At 49.0% G+C, this 24777-nt stretch overlaps 8 protein-coding genes across 8 annotated transcripts; 6 read left to right on the forward strand and 2 right to left on the reverse strand.

Moving 5' to 3' along the window:
* BU24DRAFT_462011 (sugar transporter-like protein) lies at positions 1-1698 on the forward strand (the record flags this gene model as incomplete). Its single annotated transcript, XM_033531949.1, has 4 exons — positions 1-126; positions 205-411; positions 462-1250; positions 1363-1698. The coding sequence occupies 4 exons, from the start codon at positions 1-3 to the stop codon at positions 1696-1698; spliced, it is 1458 nt and encodes a 485-aa protein (XP_033384123.1).
* Positions 1699-2785: 1087 nt separating this feature from the next.
* BU24DRAFT_185267 (uncharacterized protein) lies at positions 2786-5517 on the reverse strand. The gene is made up of 5 exons (XM_033521662.1): positions 4929-5517; positions 4289-4879; positions 3545-4236; positions 2981-3497; positions 2786-2858 (listed from the first exon to the last, which is right to left on the reverse strand). Exons 1-5 carry the CDS (start codon positions 5322-5324, stop codon positions 2838-2840), a joined length of 2217 nt encoding a protein of 738 aa, XP_033384124.1. The 5' UTR covers positions 5325-5517; the 3' UTR covers positions 2786-2837.
* Positions 5518-7943: 2426 nt separating this feature from the next.
* BU24DRAFT_422103 (uncharacterized protein) lies at positions 7944-8303 on the forward strand. The gene has a single exon (XM_033527898.1). It carries the CDS (start codon positions 8025-8027, stop codon positions 8214-8216), a length of 192 nt encoding a protein of 63 aa, XP_033384125.1. The 5' UTR covers positions 7944-8024; the 3' UTR covers positions 8217-8303.
* Positions 8304-10612: 2309 nt separating this feature from the next.
* On the forward strand, positions 10613-11576 carry BU24DRAFT_491991 (uncharacterized protein; the record flags this gene model as incomplete). The annotated part of the gene is made up of 2 exons (XM_033533863.1): positions 10613-10921; positions 10972-11576. Exons 1-2 carry the CDS (start codon positions 10687-10689, stop codon positions 11574-11576), a joined length of 840 nt encoding a protein of 279 aa, XP_033384126.1. The 5' UTR covers positions 10613-10686.
* Positions 11577-12408: 832 nt separating this feature from the next.
* On the forward strand, positions 12409-13602 carry BU24DRAFT_491992 (glycoside hydrolase family 10 protein; the record flags this gene model as incomplete). Its single annotated transcript, XM_033533864.1, has 3 exons — positions 12409-12877; positions 12939-13399; positions 13465-13602. 3 exons carry the CDS (start codon positions 12409-12411, stop codon positions 13600-13602), a joined length of 1068 nt encoding a protein of 355 aa, XP_033384127.1.
* Positions 13603-14498: 896 nt separating this feature from the next.
* Positions 14499-16816, reverse strand: BU24DRAFT_185282 (uncharacterized protein). The gene is made up of 5 exons (XM_033521663.1): positions 16159-16816; positions 15910-16108; positions 15567-15857; positions 14640-15517; positions 14499-14589 (listed from the first exon to the last, which is right to left on the reverse strand). The coding sequence occupies exons 1-5, from the start codon at positions 16693-16695 to the stop codon at positions 14587-14589; spliced, it is 1908 nt and encodes a 635-aa protein (XP_033384128.1). The 5' UTR covers positions 16696-16816; the 3' UTR covers positions 14499-14586.
* A 613-nt stretch (positions 16817-17429) lies between these two features.
* On the forward strand, positions 17430-21085 carry BU24DRAFT_450447 (uncharacterized protein). The gene is made up of 6 exons (XM_033531027.1): positions 17430-17538; positions 17587-19554; positions 19611-19702; positions 19754-19871; positions 19923-20267; positions 20325-21085. The coding sequence occupies exons 1-6, from the start codon at positions 17469-17471 to the stop codon at positions 20978-20980; spliced, it is 3249 nt and encodes a 1082-aa protein (XP_033384129.1). The 5' UTR covers positions 17430-17468; the 3' UTR covers positions 20981-21085.
* An 803-nt stretch (positions 21086-21888) lies between these two features.
* Positions 21889-24354, forward strand: BU24DRAFT_441312 (phospholipase D active site motif protein). The gene is made up of 3 exons (XM_033530434.1): positions 21889-23243; positions 23291-23923; positions 23975-24354. Exons 1-3 carry the CDS (start codon positions 22016-22018, stop codon positions 24136-24138), a joined length of 2025 nt encoding a protein of 674 aa, XP_033384130.1. The 5' UTR covers positions 21889-22015; the 3' UTR covers positions 24139-24354.
* Positions 24355-24777: the final 423 nt, after the last annotated feature.

Genomic DNA, 24777 nt, shown 5'->3' on the forward strand with positions numbered 1-24777 from the left:
ATGGCATTGAAGATACATCCTCGACTTGTCCTATGGGGTGTCCGTATGGGCTTCGTGTCCTACGGGTGGGATGCGGGTGTACTTGGTGGTGTGCTTCAAACAAGTGCCTTCCAGACTGCTATGAAGGTATGCCATCGTCGCCCCCAACAAGACTTCATATCATGATGGATGCGAGTTATCATGGATGATGCTAATCAAGCATAGGCTCCTGACACAACTACCACGGCCATGATAGTTGCGTCGTTCTTGCTCGCTTCCTGGCTTGGGTGCTGCATTGCTGCCTCTCCATGGAGTGATCGACAAGGTCGCCGCGTGTGGGTTATGGTGGGAGCAGCACTCCAAATTGTGGGTACCGTGGTTTCATGCACTGCCTACTCGACGGGTCAATTGATTGCAGGCCGAGTTCTCATCGTAAGTCGTACAATAAATCTTGGCATTCTGCCTTTCCTAACTATCCATAGGGTGTTGGCAATGGATTTGTGGTCTCAACTGGTCCTGTCTACATCGCAGAGACCGCTGGCACAGCGGAGCAACGTGGTCCTCTAGTCGGCATCCTAATGGGCTGTGCTTGTATTGGTACGGCATGTGCATACTGGATCGATTTCGGCTTCACCTACGCTTCTGGTCAAGTCATATGGCGATTCCCCGTAGCGTTCCAGATCTTCTGGTCGCTTCTGACACTAGTCCTCGTCTTCCCCAACGCAGACTCACCTCGCTGGTACTTCTTGCGCAATCGTCCAGACGAGGGCAGACTTATACTCGGTCAGATCTATAACGACGAGGCGACCGCGGAACGCGTTGCCAGCGAGATCAAGACGGAGCTGCACCAAGAAGTCGGCGAGAAGCTCCGGTTCTCAGACTTCTTCATCGACAAGAGCGAGACGAAAGCCGCGACGCGCATCCGTGACGGCGTTATTCTCGTTGGCGTAGCGTACCTGATGGGCATCAACATGATCTTCTATTACATGACGACCATCTTCCAAGTCTACATCGGACTCCCGCCCTCTACATCGTCTGTCTGTTCCGGCGCGGCCACCACGCTCCTCGCGATAGGCTCCTTCGTGGGCTCCATCTACTGCGAGAAGGGCGGTAGGCGTAAATGGCTCCTCTGGGGCTCGGCCCTGCAATCTATCTTCATGATCTTGTTCGTGGCTCTGTTGGCCGTCAACACGAAACGAGCGAGCGCGGCTGCGGCTGCAATGCTCTTCGGTTGGATCCTTGTCTTTTCCCCAACTTGGGCGCCTCTACCCGTAAGTCCAACCATTCCGCCCCCAACTCAAATCAACCTTGGGGAATGCAGTACCAACATTGCCGAGTGTCATTTTCAAGTTTTGAAATCACCAATTAACCACGCTGCTGCAGTACATCTACGTATCGGAGACAATGCCGCTCCGCCACCGCCACACGGGCGTTGGTCTCAGCATGTCCGCGCAATGGCTCATGGCGTTCCTGACCGTGTATGCCGGACCCATCGGTTTCGAAAAAGTAGGGTGGAAGATCTGGATCTGGTTTCTCGTGTTCAACGTCATTGGCTTCCCGTATGTCTACTTCTTCCTTCGCGAGAGTCGGGGTAGGAGTCTGGAGCGCATGAATGAGTTGTACAACGAGAAGTTGGTGGTTGGGGATAGCAGCAATGGTAGTGTTGCTGATGCGGATGGCGGTGCTGTAAAGGAGGATGTCGTTGTTGAGAAGGTTTAGGGAGTTGGCTAGGGGTTAAGACGGCTCGCCAATAAGCGAAGTTGTCGTGACTGCCACACTGCCTATCACATTGAGAAGTAGATGAAGATAATTAATGGACACCGAGGCAGGGTGTTCTTTATCATACTACTCCGTATCCATGTGTCAAACCAAGCGGTAGTACTATATTTGTACATATGCAACCAATAATGATGGACCGCATCTTCCATCCAAGTCGTGCAAATTGTACGACAAATGTCTACGAAAAATGAACAAGGCAATAAAATCGCAAGATTGACGTCCAACCGCCGTGGCAGCCCCTGTAACATTCCCTCTTGGTATTGAACCGTATGATCCTCCGTATCTACAAGTAAACGCCCTTGTCATCCTGTTGAGGGGCTAATCCCTGATTTTGAAAGCAATGCTGAAACCATGAAACCATACCATATGCAGCGCTACTGGATATCTATAAACACAAAAACAAAGAAAAGAAAAGAGAACGCTCGTCTATATGCCCTGTCCAACATGAATTGCGAAGGGCGAGTGAGTTTGATGCATAGGTTGATGATGAGCAAACATCGGTGGTGCGAGCCCTTGATTGGGATCATGCATCATCTGGTAAGATCCATGCTGCGCGCGATTAGTCGTCGATGTCAACGACTTCGTGCGTGTGATCTTCTGGGTATGGACATCGAGGAAGTTGGGTTGTTGTGGTTGGGAAACAGAGCGTTCTCTGTTCGATCGGACGGCGAGGTTCATTTCCTCGAGAGGCCAGGAGGTTGATGGCTGGAGGGGTGTGGGAGGGAGAGATCGGCTTCCGCTTATGAGATGCGATGATGTAGTGGTCATATCCATGGCATCGTACGAGGTTAGGTTCTCTGGTGCGCTAATGTTGACGATTGGTAAAGACTGATGATGAGCTGCACTCGTTGTCGGTTTTGATACCAGTGCTTGGATTGCGGAGAGTTGATCGTTTGTTCCTTTAGAATAGTTGGGAGCGGCTGGTGGAGAGTGAGAAGCCTGGCGATTCTGGAAATGAGCTGTCCGTTCAGAAGAGGATTGGGCAGTCTGGCGACGTGTTAATGCGTGTACGATTGGCGGTAGTGTAGTAAAATGTTATGGTTTGACGAGAAATTGATGACGCAATGATGTAGGAAAAGTCACTGTGGCCAGTGTTGCTCCTGCAACTAGTGTCAGGAAGAAGGAAAGGAAAGAGAAAAAAAAAAAGTGGAATACAAGTACAGCTATGATCAGATACAGCTCTATTGCACAGATGCGAAACTTAAAAGGGGACAGGTCTTACCCAGGGGCCATATGGGTTTTCCATACCCGGAATATTGCTTCCCCACATAGACTCCGACATCATGGTATCGTAGTCTTCGAATAGGTTTCCTGTTGATGGGAACGGAGCGACAGTGATGCTTGATGTGGGCATACTGGTAGGCCAGGGGCTTCCTGATGTTTGGACTTGAAAGCTATCTATTGGACGGTTATTCAACGAAGAGATCTGAAAGTCTGCGATGTTGGGCTGGGAAGAAATGCTACTGCGTGATCTAGCCCGGAATAGGAGTCGCTCGAAGGGGCTGGTCCATTCGGCAACGGGAGCTGTAGAGCTAGGTGGAAAAAGTTGGTCGAGAGCTGCGCGTCCTAGCGAACTAAGTTGTGTATCCAATGAATGATTGGACAGTAGGGTGATGATGATGAAGCTTGAGGAGTATACATCTTTAATCTGGTGAGAATACCATTTGAAAGGCGACGAGGAAAGTGTTTGAATGAATGATAGAGTGCGGGCAGAAAGACCTATTGCATCGCGGTAGATGCTATGCGGAGTCAGCTGAGTCGGTAGGTAATGTATCAATAGACTTACCTTAAGCTCTCACTTTCCTTCCGCTGCTCGCTCATACTGTTGTAGCAGTCCTTCCATTCCAGCAGTCGTGCGAGGAATCTGACTTTCGCTATGTTCACTTCTGTAGCTTCTGAATTGAATGCATGCACCGGACTGTTCGACTTTGGTGCATCCTGTGGATAGAATGCCCGAAGGCGATGCTCAAGTTGACTGATTAAATGGAGCCTGTCAGGGCGTGGGTGTCCACCTTGGCTGAAGGCAAATGCATCTCGCGCGCGATAGCGAGTGGAGAGCAAGATAGCCATGATTCTTGCCACCTCCGCTTGCATCAGAAAAAAGGTCATTGACGACAAGGACGATCGAAGGTGCTGCGAATTTTCGATCTGATGGAGGGTACCGAGTGTCGCGTCACCTCCCGTTCCAGGTGACACTTCGTTTTCATTGATTTGTGCCAGAGTTGTGTCGTCTAAATTGAGTGGCAGAATGGTGTCGTACGAGCTAGGTAGTAAAGAAGGCTCATTGCCTAATTGCTCTGCGATACGAATATCGAGGATGCAGAGCTGGGCCCATAACCGCCGTCGTATCTCTATATCGATTGCCCGTAATTGGAAAGTCGAAGGGTCCCGATGTAAGCCAATAGACTGCGCTATTCGGATTGCAATGGTTAGCTGCAATGATGCAAGGTTCAAATCCGCCTTGCAATGATTTGCAGTCTGACAAGAGAAATTAGTAAGTGTACCATAATTGGGCCCTAACTCAGCTTACCAGATATATGACCATTGCCTGGAGCCGCTCGATGGCTATGCTTTTGGAGGAACTTTTACTAAGGTCCATGACCCGACTCTCGACTTCCTTCTTGAACGCGGCTGTAAGCTGGTTAATATCCACTCCCTGAAAATCCCGTGCCAGTGGGCTATCGACAATGCACACTGCAGCGGCGTAATATACAGAGTATAGAACAGCTGTGAACGCTGCATCGGTGCATGTTCTTGGGCTTGGAGTGTGCTGTGAGGGGAGAGTCGTGTTAGGAGTAACTGATGGACTGCTGAAAGTACCATGAGGTGTCGACGCTAAAGGCGCTCCCGAAAAATAGGCTGCCTGATACTCTGTTGCTGCAGGAGAGTGTCTTGGGAGCGACCCCATTCGATACGCACGAGCTCGTTCCATGAATGACGGCCAATGAAGCACGCGGACTAGTGGGTCGACGTGGCTGTGGTATGCATTCAACAGAGACTCATGCAATGGCTCATTTGGAAGACAGTTAGGGTAGCTCTCATTACAAGTGTCATTTGTTAAGTTTGAGCCTAGGTTTGGGCTGCTCGGATTTGTCCTGAACAGGTCATTATTTTCAAGGAGCTAAAATGCCACGATCAGTAGAGAACGTTACATGTAGAATCCGACTAACCTGTTCCGTGGTCACTGCCCAAGAGAAAGGACTGAGATAGCTTGAATCATCGGCCGCATTCAATCGGCCACGAACCTCGATGCCCCGATAGTCATTGACTTCTTCTGGCGATGGGGCAGCAGAGACCTCTCTTGAGGCAGGATTACTCTCGTCGTCGTATCTAGGTGTTCGGTTGTAGTTGCTCGAATCCCGCTTTTCAGGGTGGGGATGTATCGGCAGTGAAGTTGACTGTGGTTGAGCAGGTTGGCATAGTGATCCTGCTTTGACACAATTTGAGCACGAAGGTTGAGCTCGATCGCACTTTACTCGGCGTGCTCTACATCTTGCACATGCCAGAACATGTCGGCGTCTAGTAATCGTGGGTGCATCAAGTCGCGCTTCGTTCTTCGATGACATTCTGATACGACGGGCCGGATGTGGAGAAGACGAAAAACTTTAGGAATTTAGATTTTTGACCAGGTAGCACAACGATGCTGTGATATAGTCAGTCATGTTGAAGATTGATAAACGTTCAATACCCTCTATATCCGAAGCCTGGGAAAGGGTTCTCGTGCGAGAATCGCACAACGAGAAGTCACGTGGCCTTCGGAGGGACCTGGTCTAGTTACGCCCTGAATGTGTGAGAATTCAGTTTTAGGCTAGGCCCAACAGCAGGCCATACAGCCCCGGGGCGCACACAGGGTGCATCGCAATCTGCGAAGCTCTGGAGAATTATGTGAGAAATGGTTACACCTACCACTGATTTCCATATCCTGGTAAGACTAAAATTGTGTCAGTCAAGAATTTGCCGTGGCATCGCGTACTTTAAGCATGCTCGCCTCCAGAGACGCAAAACCCATGATTCGCAATGAAAGCCCGAAATATGACTAGTGTCTGTTCACATAATGTGTACATTGCAGATACTGTACAAACGATACCAAGTAGGATGCCGAGACAGCGGGGCATTGGGGCCCACGGAGCCTTAAGGGGCATGAGCTACGATTGACTAGTGGCCACCCTTGGGCAATCATGTTCGTAGTCGTGAATCTCGAACTTCGATGTTCATTGGAGACTCAAGGTGCTGTACAGACCTCTCCGTACCGCATGACGGGCAAGAAGCTGTTGCATGATGGCCAGATTAGGAGCAAGCAACCTTGGGTGAAGCAAATCGCGTGTCATTTCTGCTTGTTCTCTATCATTATGTGCGAACCGACCTTCGAAAAACAAGGTGTAGACTGTCCTCGTACCTTAGGGCTGAGACTACAAGTATCATGAGATAATTGGCTTGAGGGAGCCCCGCAATCAGTAGTACAGTAACTCGCTTTGCAGCATCATGGCAAAGGAATGGTAAAAATGCTTATGCTACGCGGGGCGGCTGCAGTGCCTTCAATGACACGATGGGTGCTTGGGCGTAAGGAAACGGGTGCTAAGGTAGCCCGAATACCAGAGGCAGTCCAAGGTAACTCTGCAGTCGCAGCTGGTGGGCGGAGAATTGGGCCACGATGGTTTCCAGCTGGAGCAGGGGACCCCTGGCCATGGGATACGCAGAACGTGGAAGACGTGGCGCAGAAGATAATCATTGGACCGAGTGCATGACGGACAGATCTTGGTGGATAGGTATGGTCTAGTAGCTATGCTGGATATCATGTTGTTGCCGATGTGTTGACCTAGATGGCTTTCAACGGTTGTCAGCACGGAGGAATAGGGTTCGCGGTGCATGCGGGGGCCAAATCACACTGGTGGGCGGCTGCGTGCCCTCCCTCCCGCTTAACGGTGCCAGGATCGCTACCAACATCGTACAAGTATTGTATTCGTGGGGCATATACGGTAGATGACATGGGCACATCGAGTTGAGCTAGGGTTTGGGGGCTGATGAATAGCAGTACATATTGATGATGGCGTGAACAATGGATCGAAATAAGCGGTGAAGACATGGAGATAGTTACTTGCCAGGAAGAGGGCATGGGAGAGGGAGAGAGAAGCTGGAGGCGAGTAGTCCGTACTGTTAGGTGCAGCTGTGTACTGTACGGAGTACATACTGTGTGGGTATAGGTTTAGTTGTAGGTTAGGTAGGTGGTTAGTGAATGAGCAGTTAAGGTAAGGTTATGGGAAGCGGGGAGCTGTTCCCGTTGTTGATAGCCTCCCAGATCAGGAATACGCCTTTCCCGGATGAGTATACGCCCAATGTAATTTGTTCAAACTACTTGTACCGTTATGGAGTCTCCTAATTACAACAACGAAACACATCCTTCCATTTCCCACTAGTTACTGTGTATGATCTCAGGCAGCTAGATGTTGCTTATAGGGAAGAAAACTTATTGGCGAAATTGCACGCGGGCATGCTTTACTCCGCATCATGACAGCCCTTCCCGGGCATGCAGAATATCAGCACACGCTCATATCCGATCACATGCGATGTCAGGATGCCGTCCCGACAGAACCCAAGACTATACAATCCTGGAAGATATTGCAGAACATCGTCCCTACTTCTGTAGTACCCCTGATTTTGCCGAAGCCACCGTTTCCCAGGGCGCTTTTACAGTGATAGACCCATGCCGTGCACCTGGATCTCTTCGATTTTGCATTTCCTTGGGGGTTGTACTTACTGCATGGCGAGCAGGGGTCCGGGAACTCGGTTATCCATAGTTGCTCGTGTTGTTCTCAATCGTGATGCGCGGGATGTCCGGCGTTGCCTGTCGTAGCTGAGAATCCCATCACACTCGACAATGTTGTAGCGTCTGTTTCCAAGCGCTGGACAACTTGAACACCGCAACCCGTTATGCAACGTTGGATCTTCTCTTCGCCCTAACGCTGCGGAGAACTTCTGCTTCCCAACCCAGTCCGGGGCACTGGACTTCGCCTTGTGAAGACACTGCCTCTGCCAAGACCATCATTAATATGACCATGACATCTCAAGAACAAATACTCTCCAAGACCAAGAAAACATTTGCGCAGATCGCGAAGCGAAGTTCTCATTCTAGCTTGTCTATATTCAGAAACTGAGTTTCTGGAGCCACACAAGTCTGACACGCCTCCAATCGACTCTATCAGTAGTTGCAACTCTTTGAGGAATATGGTCATGGCTCGGCAAGTCGTAAAGAATGAAGACATTCTGCAATGACAGTGTCTGCACTCGGCATTCGTACGGGTAGTTTGTTACTGAATGATACAGCCAGATCACCCTCGATGTCAGGAGATGCCGTATTACACACCATCAACTATCGGCTTCGCCTGAATTATCGGATCGCACCCCTTTCCACAATCGCCATCGTTCTCCACGCTGTATGGGGCACACCCTGGCGCTCATAAGATGCCATTCTTTATCACGTGTATGCTTATTCTTCTCCCACACGAAGCAGTTCGACGACAGGGTGGAGATAGGAGGCTGCAATGGGGGTGCTTCTGGAAGGAATAAAACCTGGTGCACAGGTCGACCCAGGCATCACTGTGCCCTAGGCGTACACCTATTAGTCGGAAAGCTTAAATAGACTCCAGACATGAGCTTGTCAGCCTCATCGTGGCCTGCAGAAAGCTGACCGTTGCGCTTAGCTTCCCCAGTCATATGTACCTATAGAAAGATTTCAGCCTTGCCGTGGTATCAATATATCGCGACAACAATGATAATATGCCACTTTTTCCTCGCTATATATAATGATGGGCGATAGCTCGCACGTATGCCATTGATGGCTATAGCAATTTAGTCGACTTCTGGTCGTCAAAGAGAGGCATAAGCCGCCAGCTGCAGTCTTCATCACCCAGGACCAATTGAGGACCAACTGACCTGCTTGTATGCAGCATGTTATGGACCGTATTGTTGGGTCGGCTTGGTCTGCTCTGACCATTTTCCAAATCTTTCAAGTTGGTTCGGGGATCCAATCAACGATAGGGTGAAATGAATCCTCTTGGCTGCAGAATCTTTCCACGGTGGATGTCCGTTGTGACACCATGGATTCTGCATTCAAAACGACATAGATCATCGCGTTTCGGATATCTGAAACGTAGAACGAACGCCATCCAGCTTTCTGCCGCCTTCACCTCAGAGATGACTCTTCTCGCCAATCTAAATAGCCGTGCTGATACGCCTGGTAAGGCCCGCCATTCCCCGCGTGTGTTTAAGAGCTCCGAGGCACCCTTTGACCGAATTGCCCCGCGCCCACAAGAAATCCGCCTCGATTTTTCAAGATTGCTTTTTTCTTTGGCTTGAATATTTCTCGTGCGCGAGTTTAGGTACGATGCCGTTCACGCAATGATGTTTGAATGCAGTTTCAACGGATTAATGTCGGGGGCTATGCACGAACCCTTTCTGCGTTTTACTAATTGTAGGGTCACATATCATTTTCCGTTGCCTACACCTAAGAATATATGAAAGTTCCGTTCTAGGCAGTGCTCTTAGAGGGGTGCCATGCGCAAATCACCAGTAATTATATCCTGAGAGGGGCGTTCTTCCTTTTCTGTCTTCTCTTGCGATTGCGGTGATCGTGCGAGTTAATCATTGGCTATCAGATGGCAAGGGATTGTCAAGCAACAATTCATTGGAGGCATACAAGACAAGTGCACGGTAATCTCCTCGAGACTTGTTTCCGAAAACGGATTGATTTTCACTTTGTAACTCTACATGCGCACTACTAATGGACGAGTTTGTACGAATATCGTACGAATACTACCTAAGCATAAATCCCCAAATCTAAATCATTTCCTATCTGATGGCTGCCAACGACTGATAATATTGTTCTGACGAACCACCACCGCCGATCAACAGAACGTGTGAGACAAATAATTTCCATCCCCTTCGCCATTGCAATAAGGACATGCGTTGGTGGAAATAAGTATGACACCCCGGACGAATCGCGCGGATCTACATTCTCATAGTGCAGTGTTCGCACCGGTTGCTACATTCTCACAGTGCAGTGATCGCAAAGGTTGCTACGTGCTCAATGTCTAACCCGCAATGCATGATTGAGCTCAATGCATCCGATAGTCATTGAGTACAAGGGTCTGCAGAAAAGCAGTAGGATCATGCTATCTTCCGGGCGATCGGAGTAATCATGCACACAACGTCCTTCCACTTTAGTATGGGTCTGCCATGGCAAAACCCCTTAATTCTTACAAGACAACTTGCTGCAGTCCTTCCAAAACTACAGTTACTCGAATGTTGGTACAGCAGGTGTGACTTCCGAATTACCCGACCTTTCAGCTATCCGAATTCGTAGTATGACTTGTTCAAAGTGTTGCCATGCTCCAACAGTCCCTAAAGGCCAACTTTGAATCCACCACACTATTGGTGGGAAGCATGGTGATTCAGCCTCACAGCGCTAATTGGTTACGCCCGACGCTAACTAACCCGTTCAGGTAAACGAGTTAGGTCAGGGGACATACTGTCGTGACTGTGTACTGAGCCACAAATGGCAATCCATGGTGGAAGGATCGTAAGCTTAAGGTTGCAAAATTAATATGCTTAGCGACCTTTTCGTCCCAGTTTAGTTATTTTGCTTGTACAGCCCTCCTTGCGGAGATCTGAGTATTGTACCTGCATACCTGTATCGTGCGTGTGGGAACTCTCCGCCCCAAAGGCACTGGAACTCTCAAATATCCTTCTCGCACGAACATACGGCACGGCCGCAATTGCTTCATGATTTAAAGAAGGAGAAAAGTCCACCGTAGTATAGCATAGAACCATCCTCACAATTACAATCATTTCAATAAAGCAAGCTCAAAGTTTCTCATCAATTCTTTGACTTTCCTTTGATAATTCTACCATAGTTTTCCATATCATTTCAAGATGCATTCCAGCAACATCATCATTCTCCTTGCCAGCGCCGTAGCTGCGCAATCCCAATCCCAATCCCAATCTCAGTCCCAGTCTCAGAATGCCACCGTAGTCACCTTGCTCGACCTTCGCCTTTGGCAGAACGGACTGGACCAGACTCTTACTATAAAGGGTTCTGAAGGTGATAAGACCACCTACGAAAACTCCTGCACTGGACAGGCAGGATTGGAGTCACTCCTCTCAAGTGGTATGTTTTAATCCAATCGAATGAATTCCACTGAATCTAACGATCAACAGCGAAAGCGACAGAGAGTGGCTCATCGAGCGCCGCACCAAGCACCTTGGTGTCTTCAACGTCGACCAGCGGCATTGCAATCCGAACAACACCTACCGTTGATGTACCACCGACCAGTGGTGTCCCCGACATCGAACTGACTCCGATCCCCGCACCCACCAGGGCTGCACGTCTCCGCCGGGACGATGAGGATGAACTACCCAAGATTCCCGCCTGCGAGCCCTATTCCATCGTTCAGGGTCCAAGCACATGGGAATACCACTTGACCGACCCCAAGCCCGATCTATGGAAGGTGGATGGTGACTGTAAATGGACCGGCGAGCTCAAGACTGCCGACATCACTTGCACTATTCTTCAGTCGGCCAACTCGAAGGAATTCGGTGAGGGAGTCTGGGGCACTGAGACCTCTACTCAGACCGTCATGAAGGCCAGCATGGTCTCTATGCGTGAGGCTCTCTCTGCTGTTACTGCTGTGCCTGCCTCAACCACTGCTGCTGCAAGCTCGTCTTCTTCTACTGGTGCTGCTGCTCATATGGCTCTTCCTACTGGTGCTGTCGCGATGGTCGGTGGTGCTGCTGGTATCCTTGCCGCTGCTCTTGCTCTTTAAGTTCTGTTACTCAATGCCCTGCACATGTCGCCTGATACCCTCTGTTGTTGGCGATTCATCGAACAATGTACTTGCTTTCTTAAGCTTCTACCCGCATTTACACATACATTTATTTAGATGTAAATATAGATTTAACAATTATATACCTTTCTCATCCAATCATATCGACCGAATCCTAACACCTCCAAAAGTAAGCGACTCTTTCACCATTCAAAGCCCTCCACCCACCACCCACGCCAGCACAATTCACAGCAAATCCACATATCTACCACAAAACTTCTATACCAGTTAAGTCGTTATTGTAAATAGCCACGCAATCCAAGATGTCATACAACCCACCTGCTCCAGCTTTTCCTCCGCCCTCCCACCGCGACCGCGGATAAAAGGCTAAACAGGCAACCTCACCCCCCGAATTCCATAGGCCCGACACCCCAGCGCCATACCCAAACATGACCCCCCGTCCGGCAATCTGAGCAATGAAACGAATCTGCATATTGCCCAGCAGCAAGTTCAGATTGCACTAGCGCGACCGCCGAGCCGCCTTTTCATGACGCTTTCATTTCTGAGAGGGAAAAAAAGACTGTCACGAGCGGAGATCGAATGGTATGCAGTCAAGCGTCTGGAAATAGGTTCGATATAGGCCGAGGGTATCAAGACGGGTATTTCTGGAAGGACGAGTTTCCCGGGTTTGAACGGTCGATCATAAATGGGGAATTGTTCTAGAAGAGGGTCAATGAATATATATATGTATTTGTTTCTCGTGAACTTCATCGATTGAGCAGTACGAAGCTTTGGAGAGAGTCTACCTTTGGTCAGGTATCCATAGTAAAAAATGCTGTTCAACGTCCTCACCACCGCTCTCGCTATTGCGGGCAGCGTCACCGCTGTTCCAACATTCGCCAACGAGGCCCGTCAAGCCGCAACACTGAACGCGGCCATCGTGGCAAAAGGACGATCCTACATCGGCACCTCCCTCACCATCCGCAACGACAACACCGAGCAGAACCTCATCAAGGGTTCCGAATTCGGGTCCATCACTCCGGAGAATGCGATGAAGTGGGACGCAACCGAGCCCAATCGTGGACAATTCTCGTTCGGAAACGCAGACCAGATTGCGAACTTCGCGACGCAGAATAAGAAGCAGATGAGATGCCATACGCTAGTTTGGTATTCGCAATTGCCGAATTGGGTGAACCAGATCAACAATAATGCGACGTTGATGCAGGTCATGACGAACCATATCAACACCGTTATGGGAAGGTATAAGGGCAAATGCACACACTGGGATGTCGTCAACGAGGGTAAGGGAGCCTAATGTTCAGTAAATGTACCATTCCTTCCCAATCGCTAATAAATCTTCAGCGCTCAACGAAGATGGAACTCTTCGCGACAACGTCTTCCTCCGCGTCATTGGCGAGCAATACCTGCCCATCTCCTTCCGCCTCGCCCAGGCCGCCGACCCAGCCGCAAAGCTCTACTACAACGACTACAACCTCGAGTACGGCGAGGCGAAGCACCAAGGCGCCCTCCGCATCGTCAAGCTCGTGCAATCCTGGGGCGTCAAGATCGACGGCGTCGGTCTGCAAGGCCACCTGGTGACCGAAAAAACCGGCACGCAGAGCACACCTACTCCCTCTGAGGCCGTCCTCACCAAAGTGCTTCAAGACTACGCTGACTTAAACGTCGACGTTGCGTACACCGAGCTGGACATCCGCATGAATACTCCCAGCAATGCCCAGAAGTTGCAGGTGCAAGCCGAAGCTTATGCGAGGGTCGCGAAGAGCTGCATCAACGTCGAGCGATGCGTGGGTATTACGCTATGGGTAAGTGGGAACATCTTGCTCTTCTAATGCATACGTGATCGAGTTGTGGGCTAACGGCTTTGTAGGGCGTCTCCGATAAATACTCATGGGTGCCACAGACCTTCTCGGGAGAGGGTGATGCCTTGCTCTGGAATAATAATTTTCAGAAGAAGCCGGCTTATACTGCGTTTCTGAATGCCCTGTCTGGGAAAAGGCATTATTGAAAAAGTATTATGGATCTAAGCTTGTATATAAGCACAAGCGCGAAAATCTTATATGCATTTCCCTATGAGAAAGTGTATGGCCTAAAGTTCCATGGAGGTTGGATTGCTAAGCAGGGTGACGTTTTGCTCCCGTGGCGACCCTTTCGGCACGAAAAGCGCATGTTCCAATTTTCAATGTTTTTTGTATTAAGAGCAAAGTCTACGATTTCATAGAGAGCGTTTGCTGGGATGATTGATAGCTAACAATCGCTTGTGGTCATTTATGACCCATCAGTAAAATTGAAATCCCCGATGTTCGATCAATAAAAGCAGGATTTCCTTAGAATCCAGTATTTCACACATAGCACAGAGCCTGCAGAATAGCGAGTACAGTGCAAGGGATTCCTAGTCAGCTGTGGTCAATAACCTGAGCGATGTGAAAACATTGATCCATTAAGAGTGATTTATCAACTTGCTCCGACCCCTACATTGAAGCGCACATGGCGATTTGAGGAATTGATTTGCGATGCATACGCCTAATCCACAACCATCGCAGTTTCTCCATCACTGATGGCGATCAAAATCGGGTACTCAAGCCTTGATGAAGGGATGTTCCTTACTGGGCAGCGCGCGTGACTATGGTGTAGAGTTCTTATTGGATCTCTTATGCCATTCCCTCGATGGGGATCCAGTTTTGATAAGCAAGCATAAATCTTCATGGATGGGCCTCCTAACTGTACAGCAATCGACGGATTTTTCTCCAACTTGCTCGAATAGGAATTCAGAACACGTGACGGTGAAGTTCATATTGAGGACGTTGTCGCGCTGAAGTTATTGATAGAGGAGTTGTTCCAACATCTTGAGTGCGGGCGTGGGGCACGGCACGAGCGGTGCGGTGCGGGGAGTTGCAGCTTGACGAAGTCCTGCGACTCATGTGAAGGGCCACTTCACATACCTAGGTACATTGGCATATGTGCCGGTTGGGTGAATCAGCTTCAGTGCCACTCACTATAATTGATTAGACAGAAACATTCGGTGAATTCATATGGGGAACTTACACCTTCGTCAAAGGCATCCATGCTTTCAAATTCACTCGCATAATCGTCAAGCTCATCTGGCAAATCTATCACGTTCACATGCGAAAATTTGCGAAAAAGGCTGCAATGCGACTGAGCCATTATCAAAACCTTCAATGGTCGATTGGACGATGACAGCGACTCGGTGAGTTTTTCAAAAGCCTTAATTAGCCGTTTGCTACACTTGGGCCATTTCGTTTCATAGTATTCGAGGCCGTCAATTATAAGCATGATACCCTGATGGTACTGAAGCGATGCCTCTAGAAGACTTGCGCAGCAATCGAGGTATTGCCTGAAAGCATGTTCTTCCATAGCCTCGATGTCGTCTGATTTGAGAAACCGAAGTAGTCTGTGCTGTTCTGTGCTGCGAAGGTTTATCATCTGCGCAAGTATTGTTCGTAACAGCAATAGTGGTCCGGTAATTGTTTCTTCCCGAATGGAGCTGCCCTGCGTATGTTGTGAACAGCAGAATCGCAGAACTAACACATCGTTACTTTCAAGGTTGCTGATCATCAAAGCACCTAGATACGACGTGGGTGGGCAGTCTAACTCGCCATCGGAGTTCGCGTTGACAAAGATGATAGACGAGGATTCGGATATGTACCACTGCCGGAAATCTTGGTGTTCTGCGATTTGCTTTGCGAATAGCTGCGACTTCCTTGTTGCGGCCGAAGTGTCCGCAAAATCTTTCAAATAAGCATCTTTAGGAAGATTCAGTTGTAGGCGCCGAGCAAGTTGACTTGGGCGGATGCACTTTTCGTCCAACTGGGCTTGTAACCGTTCGATTTCTTCCTGTAAATGTCTTTGGTGTGCGTTTTTCTCCTCTAGTTCTAATCTTATACTGTCTCTCTCTTTGATCCCTGCAATTAATAAGTAAAAGAATATCATGTAATAGGCAATAGAACGCACAAGTAGCTTGCTTGTTAAAATCTTGAAGGACATGCATGACATTGTTCGTAACTCGTGTCACATCGGTCTTCATGTCTAATAGATCGTCGTTCATGTTCCAAAGTTTACGCCCGATGAGAGTCACGTCGTCGCTCGTTTGACAAACAACAGTGCCGACTGCAGCTGTCTGGAGGTGGTGATATTTCTTGATCTCGTCATCGAAGGACCTCTGTGCAGTAGATATGTCTCGAATTCGATCGTCAAGCTCGCGAACATATCTGTCGTTCCGGAAAACAGATCCAAGACCACGCTCTACAGTTCATGGTTAAACCATTGTACTGGTTTGATGTGATATGGCACTTACTCATAACTGTCGCGTTATACCAACGCACCATGACAGTAATTGCTTCTAAAATCTTGACGTACAATTTCCGAGTGCATTCTCGGAGTGAATTCTCACCCGGGTATAGTTTCGCATAGTCTTCTGTATTCTTCAACTTTAGAGGCAAGACACTGAAAAGATCTGCCATCTTCTCACGCATTTCTGCGTTCTTAATCATTGCCTTATTGATGTTTAGCGCAGAAAGAAGAAATTGTTAGATAATATGCCTACGGTGAGCATGAGCTTCAGCCCTCCGCAGAGCGGCTTATACATTCCGTCTGGAAGCAAGTCGAGAAATGGCTTCATGGACGTTGAGTGCTCTTGTAATTTCCTGAATGCATGTGTGATCTTGGATGCATCGCGCTCGGTGTATTTGTTTTGAGCTTCTTGCGCAACAGTCAAAACATCGCTCCAGGAGTGGTTACCGAAAGGATCGAATTTGGCGAGAGCATTGTTCTTCCCTGTCTTCGCTTTCTCAAGGTCTTGGATTGCAGCACAGAGCACCTCGTTCGACTGTTGGAGTTCTGGAAAATCTTCATTCTCCAAGGAAGGGGGTTTCGCAGTTAGCGTCTGGATTGCAAGATTTGGGAGGTATTCTTGTCTGGCGGCATCGAAACTACGCATGTCCCCCGCACCCCGAGTTGGAAAGTCGAAGCGATGATTGTCGATGAAATCGACCGAGAGTGGCTGTTCTGACACATTTGGTAGTGTCTGAGATGGTGCAGCAAGCGGGAATGTTTTTGATCGAGAAGGTCGTGCCAGCATCATGTCTATTGTGAGGATGGTCTATTGTGAAAATGTAAGAAGAGAATATATTAATGAAGATGCGGACAAGAGAGATCTGAAGTGGGTGGATTCTAGGCAGCTGGGGATGCTGCATGTTGATGAGGCTATGCTGACCACCCCTCACACGTTGGGGTTAACAAACTTTCACCCCGGCATGCTGCTGTGAATTGGCCCCCATACCGATCATGCTTCGTACTAGAGGGTGCGTGCGACAGCAGCCACAAAATGGAAGGGGAAATCCCGCAAGCTGCCTCATGTGTTTCAAGTGAGAGTTGCGACGAAATCGGTCAAGTAAAGATTAGGATGAGATGTGAGGAGGTGTAATGATAGGTCTGCGTAATGAACGCCCGGGCGTTATCATTCATCTCGAAACAAGACATTAGGCCGGAAATGGATGGTGCTAGTTGGCAGCGACTGCAGCTCGTTGTTCATCCGACGAATCAGCCTTGTCTGCCATTCATTACCTAATTCCTGACTTCCATGCACAGTATCTGTATCTATCAATAGTTCATAGATCCTCACCACCATCACCAACGGTCAAATCAGTCACATCGTTACCCTCGCTCAGATGGATTCTGGCCCCCACCTTTCAAGTCTCAAGGATATGCAGAAGCGACGCCACCTCGCTTGTAATGTACTGTTGCAGCAATGGAAAGGCCTTATAAGTTAGAAGCCCCCCTTGTTGATATTTGAAATGCTTCTCCTACCGCCAAAGACTACAATCACGCTCATACTGTGGAGGCTCTTCGGGCAAGATGGCTCCTGATTCGGACAGTGCGATTGCCTCACAGGAGGTAACCACGCCTGCCGAAAGTTCTTCCCCTAGTGAGACTCTCTGCATATCAATTTTGATGACGATACTAACTCTAAAAGATGGAATCGAGATGGACGGAGCAACAAATGCGGCGACTGAACAATCTGCCAATTCCCAGCCGGCACCCTTGCCTTCGTCCAAGGATGAATCTGGGCGAGTGCAACAGCTAGAGGAAACTATCGCAAAAATGGAGCAACGTCTAGAAGAGGTTCTAGAAAGTGTCAACATGAAGAAGAAGAAGAGGCCCACTCCTCCGCCTCCGCCTCCTCCTCCGCCTCCTCCTCCTCCTCTTATGGCCCCTCATTTTAACACCTACGACCCTCCTAATCCACACAGTCCACCCAGTCCTCCCCTAATGCCACCGCCGCCACCTCCTCCCCCACCCCCTTTACATCACATGCCGCCACCACCACCTCCACCTCCTCCATGGGCATTTTCAAATGAAGTATCGTTCGACCATGGACTTCCGTACAGCAAGATCGACTGCAGCACAAACCCTCAATTCTGGAAAGAATTCCAGAGATGTGTCATAAAGCCGACCCGGCATCCAATTGATGTGCTCGTCGGAGAGCCTGAACAGAAGCGAGTTCGTAATATCCCATCGAGGATGGAGTACAGCAATTCACTCGGAGATACCGATGACGAGGAAAGCCCAGATCCAACGCATGTACGCGATGCTCGTACAGATATGGAAGTTATCAAAGGCACTGCCATGCCAGAACGGATTCGATTCAATATCTTCGCGACTCAATACCTGATCCGCAAATTGATACCGTGTCCCATGTCTTTGCCTCATAGTTATGCACAAGGGGGGATAGTCCTATTGCGTCCCTTCAAGGCGTTGTTTCACCAAGAGGCAAACATCCGCACACAGTTAGCAAAGTTGATCAATCAGATCGACATTATCGAACGCGGGGAGCTGGACGAAGATGAGAAGGATTCGAGTACCGAGTCAGAGGGCAATGGCGTTCCTCTAAGCCCGGCAAGGCTCTCGTTAATTCTTCTGAATGCAAACTTGAACTGTTGCGGAGTTTGCATCAATTATCTGCAGCATGACTTTTCGAGTACCTCAAGAGTGCGGCAGATCGTAGCTACTTTCTTGAACTTCTTTGACGACTACCTGAAACCGGTACATCAGAGGCATCGCTCGAGGGAAACGAAAAACGTTGCGTTCCCTGACTTATGGCATCTTTTCCAGCCGGGGGATGAGATAGAACACAAACCTATGTCCAGCACTATTTCTGCGGTTTCAGACCAGCATGGAGTTGGAAACTTGCACGTTGATCGCATGAAGGTCCTTCGAGTTAGTGGAGGAAGAACATCGATATATCCCAGCCCAGGCGTACCATACCCAAATGGCCCTATACCGTCGCCAATGCCGCCACCCCCTGGTGACTTTAATATCCCTCCAGGGCGACCTCCGCCAATCGGAGGCGTAATCCCATTCATCGTGGACGCATACTTGATCGATTTCAACGGTGGTTACTTAACTCCCCAAAGAAGGAGATTTGTCATTGAGCCATACCACGGCAGACGGGATGTTACAAATTTTATCGTGTATCCCTCCGAATTTGCAGAGAACGCGAAAACCCGGCGAGAAAAGTCAATTAAATTCGGCAACGACTTCATAGATTATATCTATTCCCCAACGACAGCTCATCGTCATTGCAAAGGAACCGAACTGGAAAGATACAGAGATCTGAACGAACAGGTCATAGTAGACATGCATGAGTGTTTCAAAACCCGAGATGTTGCTGAACAAATTCTGTATACGACACCTCAACCGATCGATATTGCGGACACACACGATTGTCGCTTCTGCAACAACGTGGATCTGCATTGTGGGCATATCAAGACACCTATCCTATCTGATCATTACGTAGACTCGGATTTGATGGAACAGACTATCGAGAAACAGGATCTCTTCCAACTTCGTGCAGTACCACAGAGGCCAGCTTTGACTGAAGATGATTACGCAATATGCACTCACCGCGTCTATGCGTTCAGTTTGCAATCTAGACAATGGGGTCAGTTGCCCTGTAATCCTTGGTTGTGCTCTTTAGCATAGACTGACTTGAAGTAGTGAAAGTACATGTGCGAGATTTATCCATTATCCGTCCACGGGATAGTGATTTAGGCTTTGACCTTTTACGGATCCCCAGTGCTCACAAGAGGGTAGGCGCCGTCTTCATGGCTAGAGAACTTTAGATATATTGACTTTGTTAGATCCTCAAAGCCCAGGTTCAAGAGCACTTTCGCAAACGGTTATTGCTTACACAGAGCGTGGACACCAATCTCGATATCGTGCGTGGTAAAGGCCAGGGACTCATTATCCTTCTACACGGTCGGTGATTCCCCACCACTGCTGAAAGACTCAATTAACCAGTATGTTTAGGTGCACCCGGTGTTGGTAAAACAGCTACTGCAGAATGCATGGCTGACCTGGTCAAACGACCTCTATACTCAATCACGTGCGGCGATCTCGGCAGCAGTGCAAAAGAGATTGAAGCAGAGCTTCTTCTCCACTTCAGCTTAGCCAGTCGCTGGGATTGTATCCTTCTGCTCGACGAGGCCGATGTTTTCCTGTCCAAACGGACGAGAGAGGACCACGGACGAAATGCGATTGTGTCAGTCTTCCTTCGCATGTTGGAATATTACAAAGGCATTTTGTTCCTTACGACGAATCGAGTTGGCGCGTTCGATGAGGCTTTCAAATCGCGAATTCATTTTTCATTGTTTTGTAAGTGGAATGCGATGACTTCGACTAGTCACGACAGTAATGCTAACATTATTCTAGATCCAAACTTCGACAGGACGACAACCATGGAAGTGTGGGATACATTCATTGGCCAGACGAAGAAGAACTACGGCAGTGATCACTTCTTCATCGACACAGACGGGATTGAAGAGTTTGCCCAGGAACACTACGACAACAATGACGAAGACACACGCTGGAACGGTCGACAGATCAGAAACGCTTTCTCCACTGCAATCGCAATGGCCGAGTTCCAGGCCCGCTCCAAACAATTTAAGAAAGAGGACCGGGCAGAGGATGTTCTCGACCCAGAAAAGTATAGCCAAGCGACCAACGTCAAGGTGAAACTGGGGCCAAGCCAATTCCACACCATCAGCGACACCGTAAAGGAGTTTGATAAGTACATCCAACTGACGATGGGTCAATCTTGGGACGAGAAAATGGACAAGGAAAAGTATAGGAAGGGTAGGTATAAGGGTTGGGACCCGCGGAAGGACGATGAAGATGAAATGTACAAGAGTAAGAAGAAGAGCAAAAAGGGAAAGCAAAAATATGCCAGCTCCAGCGACTCCTCAAGCTCGTCGGAAGAAGATAAGAAGACCTCGAAGCATGGCAAGGGCAATTCGAAGTCTGGCAAGTCTGGCAAGTCGAAAAAGTCGGGGAAGAAGAAGGATGACTCTGACTCGGATTCAGACTAAGACCAGGAATGTTGTATGAATAGTACAAGTCGTGCGGGGGTGTTCGCAAGCTATGTTCGTACGGTTCGTCCTCTACAATTGTGGTTTCTCGTCTCCATAAGTGTTACCTAGATTATTTTCAACAATAAGCCAGCTCTGACCTCGATTCTTTCGCTGCCACAAACTAAAACTATTGTACGCCTAAAAGTTTGTGCGAAGCGACCCGGTAGTGACCAAGATAAGCAACGCATGGAGGGAAAGATGGGGTCCCCAGATCCCAAGCGAACAATTACTGCTTACGGCAAGTCAGGTGAGGAGTGTTGATCACTGGAACCGCTGCGAACAATGGATAGTGCAGGGATTATACATCTGTTCGCAGTCACATGTCTCGCGAACTACTGTTCACTTGATATGCCTTCGATTGGCCCCCTCCTTTCAGGCATTGCGGCACAGCCAGCCCGCCCGTTTTGCGGCCACAATGGCCCCCTGATGCGCCCACTTCTGAAGCTCTGCTGAGAACCAAACTGACGAAGATCGCAGCGCGAAAGAGCGATAGTATTTCGAAATGGTAAAAGCTTGTTTCTGAAAACAAGCTTTGTCTTGCGCAGGGCAGTTATTTGTGGCCGAATACCCGTTTGGTTCCGCCGCTTGCGTGTGGCGCACGTCGCGCCGTCGCATGTCCAAAGCTGTGATAGGTTTACTGCACCGTCGACGTCGTCACCGCGATGCCTTTATCCGCGCACGTCGGAGTTATGTAGACCTTCATTGGGGCTTTTGATAGGCAGTAAATTCGCTCAAGCCACTTTTGCAAGGTTGGTATCCCTCTTGCTTCCAACGCTTCCCAGATCCGGCTGTCCGGCACCAAGATATACGACATATTGGCTGCTTGACGGATGTAGCTTCCAAGGTCCTTCCCCAAGACCTACCAACAGACCATCTAGATTCCGACTCCCGACCCAGCAACGTCATTTCCAAGGTTTTCCTTATGGTGACGCGTCGTAAGAAGTTGGAACACTCTTGCGATAGCAGTACCATGCTTTTCCTATCTTGCACAGAATGGCTATACATATGTCGATGGAGCAGTGGCTTTTGAGCGCCACAATTATATCAATTTCACTCTTCTACTATTATCATCGATTGCCTTGGATAAGTCGCCTGCCAATGTCTACTAAAATATCGGATACAGTGTTCGGATACTGTACGAATTCGACCAGTGTATCTTCTAAACTCAGCAAAGACACTTCAAAAACCGCAGGACAACACGCAGAAGAACTATACAGCCACTCAAACAATGCTGCCCTTGCAACATTCACAGAGCGCCATCCAGCATCGAAAGCAGAGCTAGAGCGGGCTCGCGCCTGCGGTAACTGGGGCAATTCGGAGCCCTCTGATCTCTTCCTACAGTGCTACCATGCCGCTCTCTGCTCGCTCGAACACGACCCGCTCGCCGGCATGATCAGCCCCAGTCTCATGGGAAGCCACGGGATCCTACCCCTCACGATCATAGCACCGCTCCCGGAGATAGTACGGCACATGTCAAATCTGATCGCGCGGGCGCAGAAGGAAGTGTTTCTCGCCACGAACTATTGGATCGCTAGCGATGCATCTCGCTACATCACCGATGCACTCGTCGAGCTGTCGAATCGTGCGAGGGCGAGGGGCGAAAAGGTGGTTGTGAAGATTATGTACGACCGAGGGAGCGCGAAGCAGGTGCTCGATAACCACCAGATCGTCTCGCCGGGGACTTATGCGACGGGACCTGTCAAACTGCCTGCACCGGAGGATATCCCGAATATCGACATGCAGGTGCAGAATTATCATCGCCCGATGCTGGGGACATTTCATTCGAAGTTCATGGTCGTGGATCGTAGGGTTGGTATCGTGCAGAGCAACAATATTCAAGATAATGATAACTTGGAGATGATGACGCACATTGAGGGACCAATTGTAGATTCATTGTATGATACTGCAATGCTAGCTTGGGAGAGAGAGATGGAGCCGCAGATGCCCTATTTGCAAAGCCCAGCATCGCTCGAATCTGAGGAAGTTCGTAATGAGCGAGCGTTTGGAAAATTAGGAACGACGAATGGAGTTTCCGTTGAAACCAAGGACACAGAAAAGCGGCGCGATTCGATAGAAGTTGAGGACCGAGAAGCCTTGCATCCACATACTATAGCCGCTCCTCATTACGATAAGGATATCAGGGCGGAGATACGTCGTACACAGGCAATCCTCGAGCCATGCACTCATGAAACGAAGAGAGAAGCTGTGACACGCTATCTCAGTAAGTCGCATCAGTCTACAGTCGATTATCAAAGCTAACATATCCAGACGTTGCCACCAAGCAGAACAGGAAAGGCTTCGCACCTGAATGCAGCCCCGAGGATGACTTTTTGCCAATGATAGCGCACAAACTACACGACCCATTCCCAATGGCATTGATGAACCGCAAGCCTTTCGGCGCACCAAACAACGAGCATGTCATCGTCCCGCAGAACGAAGCCTGGCTAGCTGCCATTCGGAATGCCGAATCATTCGTCTTCATACAAACCCCTAACCTAAATGCCGCCCCTCTGCTACCAGCGTTAGAGGAAGCCGTGCAACGAGGAGTCACAGTAACCTATTACGTGTGTCTCGGATACAACGACGCAGGAGAGATGTTGCCCTTCCAAGGCGGCACGAACGAACAAGTCGCCAGTCGCCTCTGCCAAAATCTGGATCTTGAATCACGACAGAGGCTGAACATTCATTACTATGTCGCGAAGGATCAAACCGCCCCAATCCACAATAAGTTCAAAGCTAGGAGCTGTCATGTCAAGCTTATGATAGTGGATGGACACGTAGGTATTATAGGGAACGGAAATCAAGACACCCAGAGTTGGTTCCATTCGATGGAAGTCAATCTTATGATTGATTCTAAAGAGGTTTGTGGAGACTGGATTGAGGGCATCAGGCGGAATCAGAGTAAGTCTCTCGCGTTGGAACATATGGCAAGTCGCTAACAACATTCAATAGATACACATATTTATGGTGCTGCGTCGCAAAGCGATGGCATCTGGAGGAATGGCAAAGGGGAAGAAGCTGAGGGAGCCATGGGTGGGAAAGATCCTGGGCGTCTTGCCTGGGCAAAAGGTATGGTTGGAGCAGTGCAAAGAGTTAGAGGGAAGGGAGGATTTTGAAAGTCCTCCTTGACGCTTGGTCCCGAGTGGACTGGTTCACGAAAATGAAAAACAAAAATCGCTATTTTTGAAGAATCTGGACCGTGCGTGTTGATGCGTCTCGGCGATTGCTCTTATTGCCCAAGTAGTATTGGCCTTGCCGTTCAATTAGGAGAGGCTAGTAAATGGCTCCATGCAGCATCTGCCGATGTCCTTTTCCTTTTAAGCTTTCTAATGGGGAATTCTCGATATTACCATGCGGTGCATCTCACAATACCATGAAACCCTGTATATACCCACACATGCATCGTATGCCGACTCTATTTGTTGTGTATTTGGTTTTCGCACTGCCGATGCGGGTAACCTGCTGCCATACAGACGCCAGCGACCTTACATATATCGGTATACTTATACAGCTGACCCATGCTGTTGGAACCGAGGGAAGTTCCTGTTTGGTCTGTTGCTTGACTGCTGTTCATGGTACAGGCACTGAGCTAATAGGTAAGACCCGGTACCTGCACCATAATTTGTTCCACTTTGTATCAATCTGGGGAAGCATGGCATTACGCAAATTATTACGTTCCCTTGGGTGTCAATAAGTACATCAAGGCCCGCCATCTTTAATTCTGAAGCATTGCGCTCGCGACAATTGCAGACGAG

Source organism: Aaosphaeria arxii (genome assembly GCF_010015735.1).
Source record: "Aaosphaeria arxii CBS 175.79 unplaced genomic scaffold BU24scaffold_4, whole genome shotgun sequence".
In the NCBI taxonomy this organism is placed as follows: Eukaryota; Fungi; Ascomycota; class Dothideomycetes; order Pleosporales; genus Aaosphaeria; species Aaosphaeria arxii.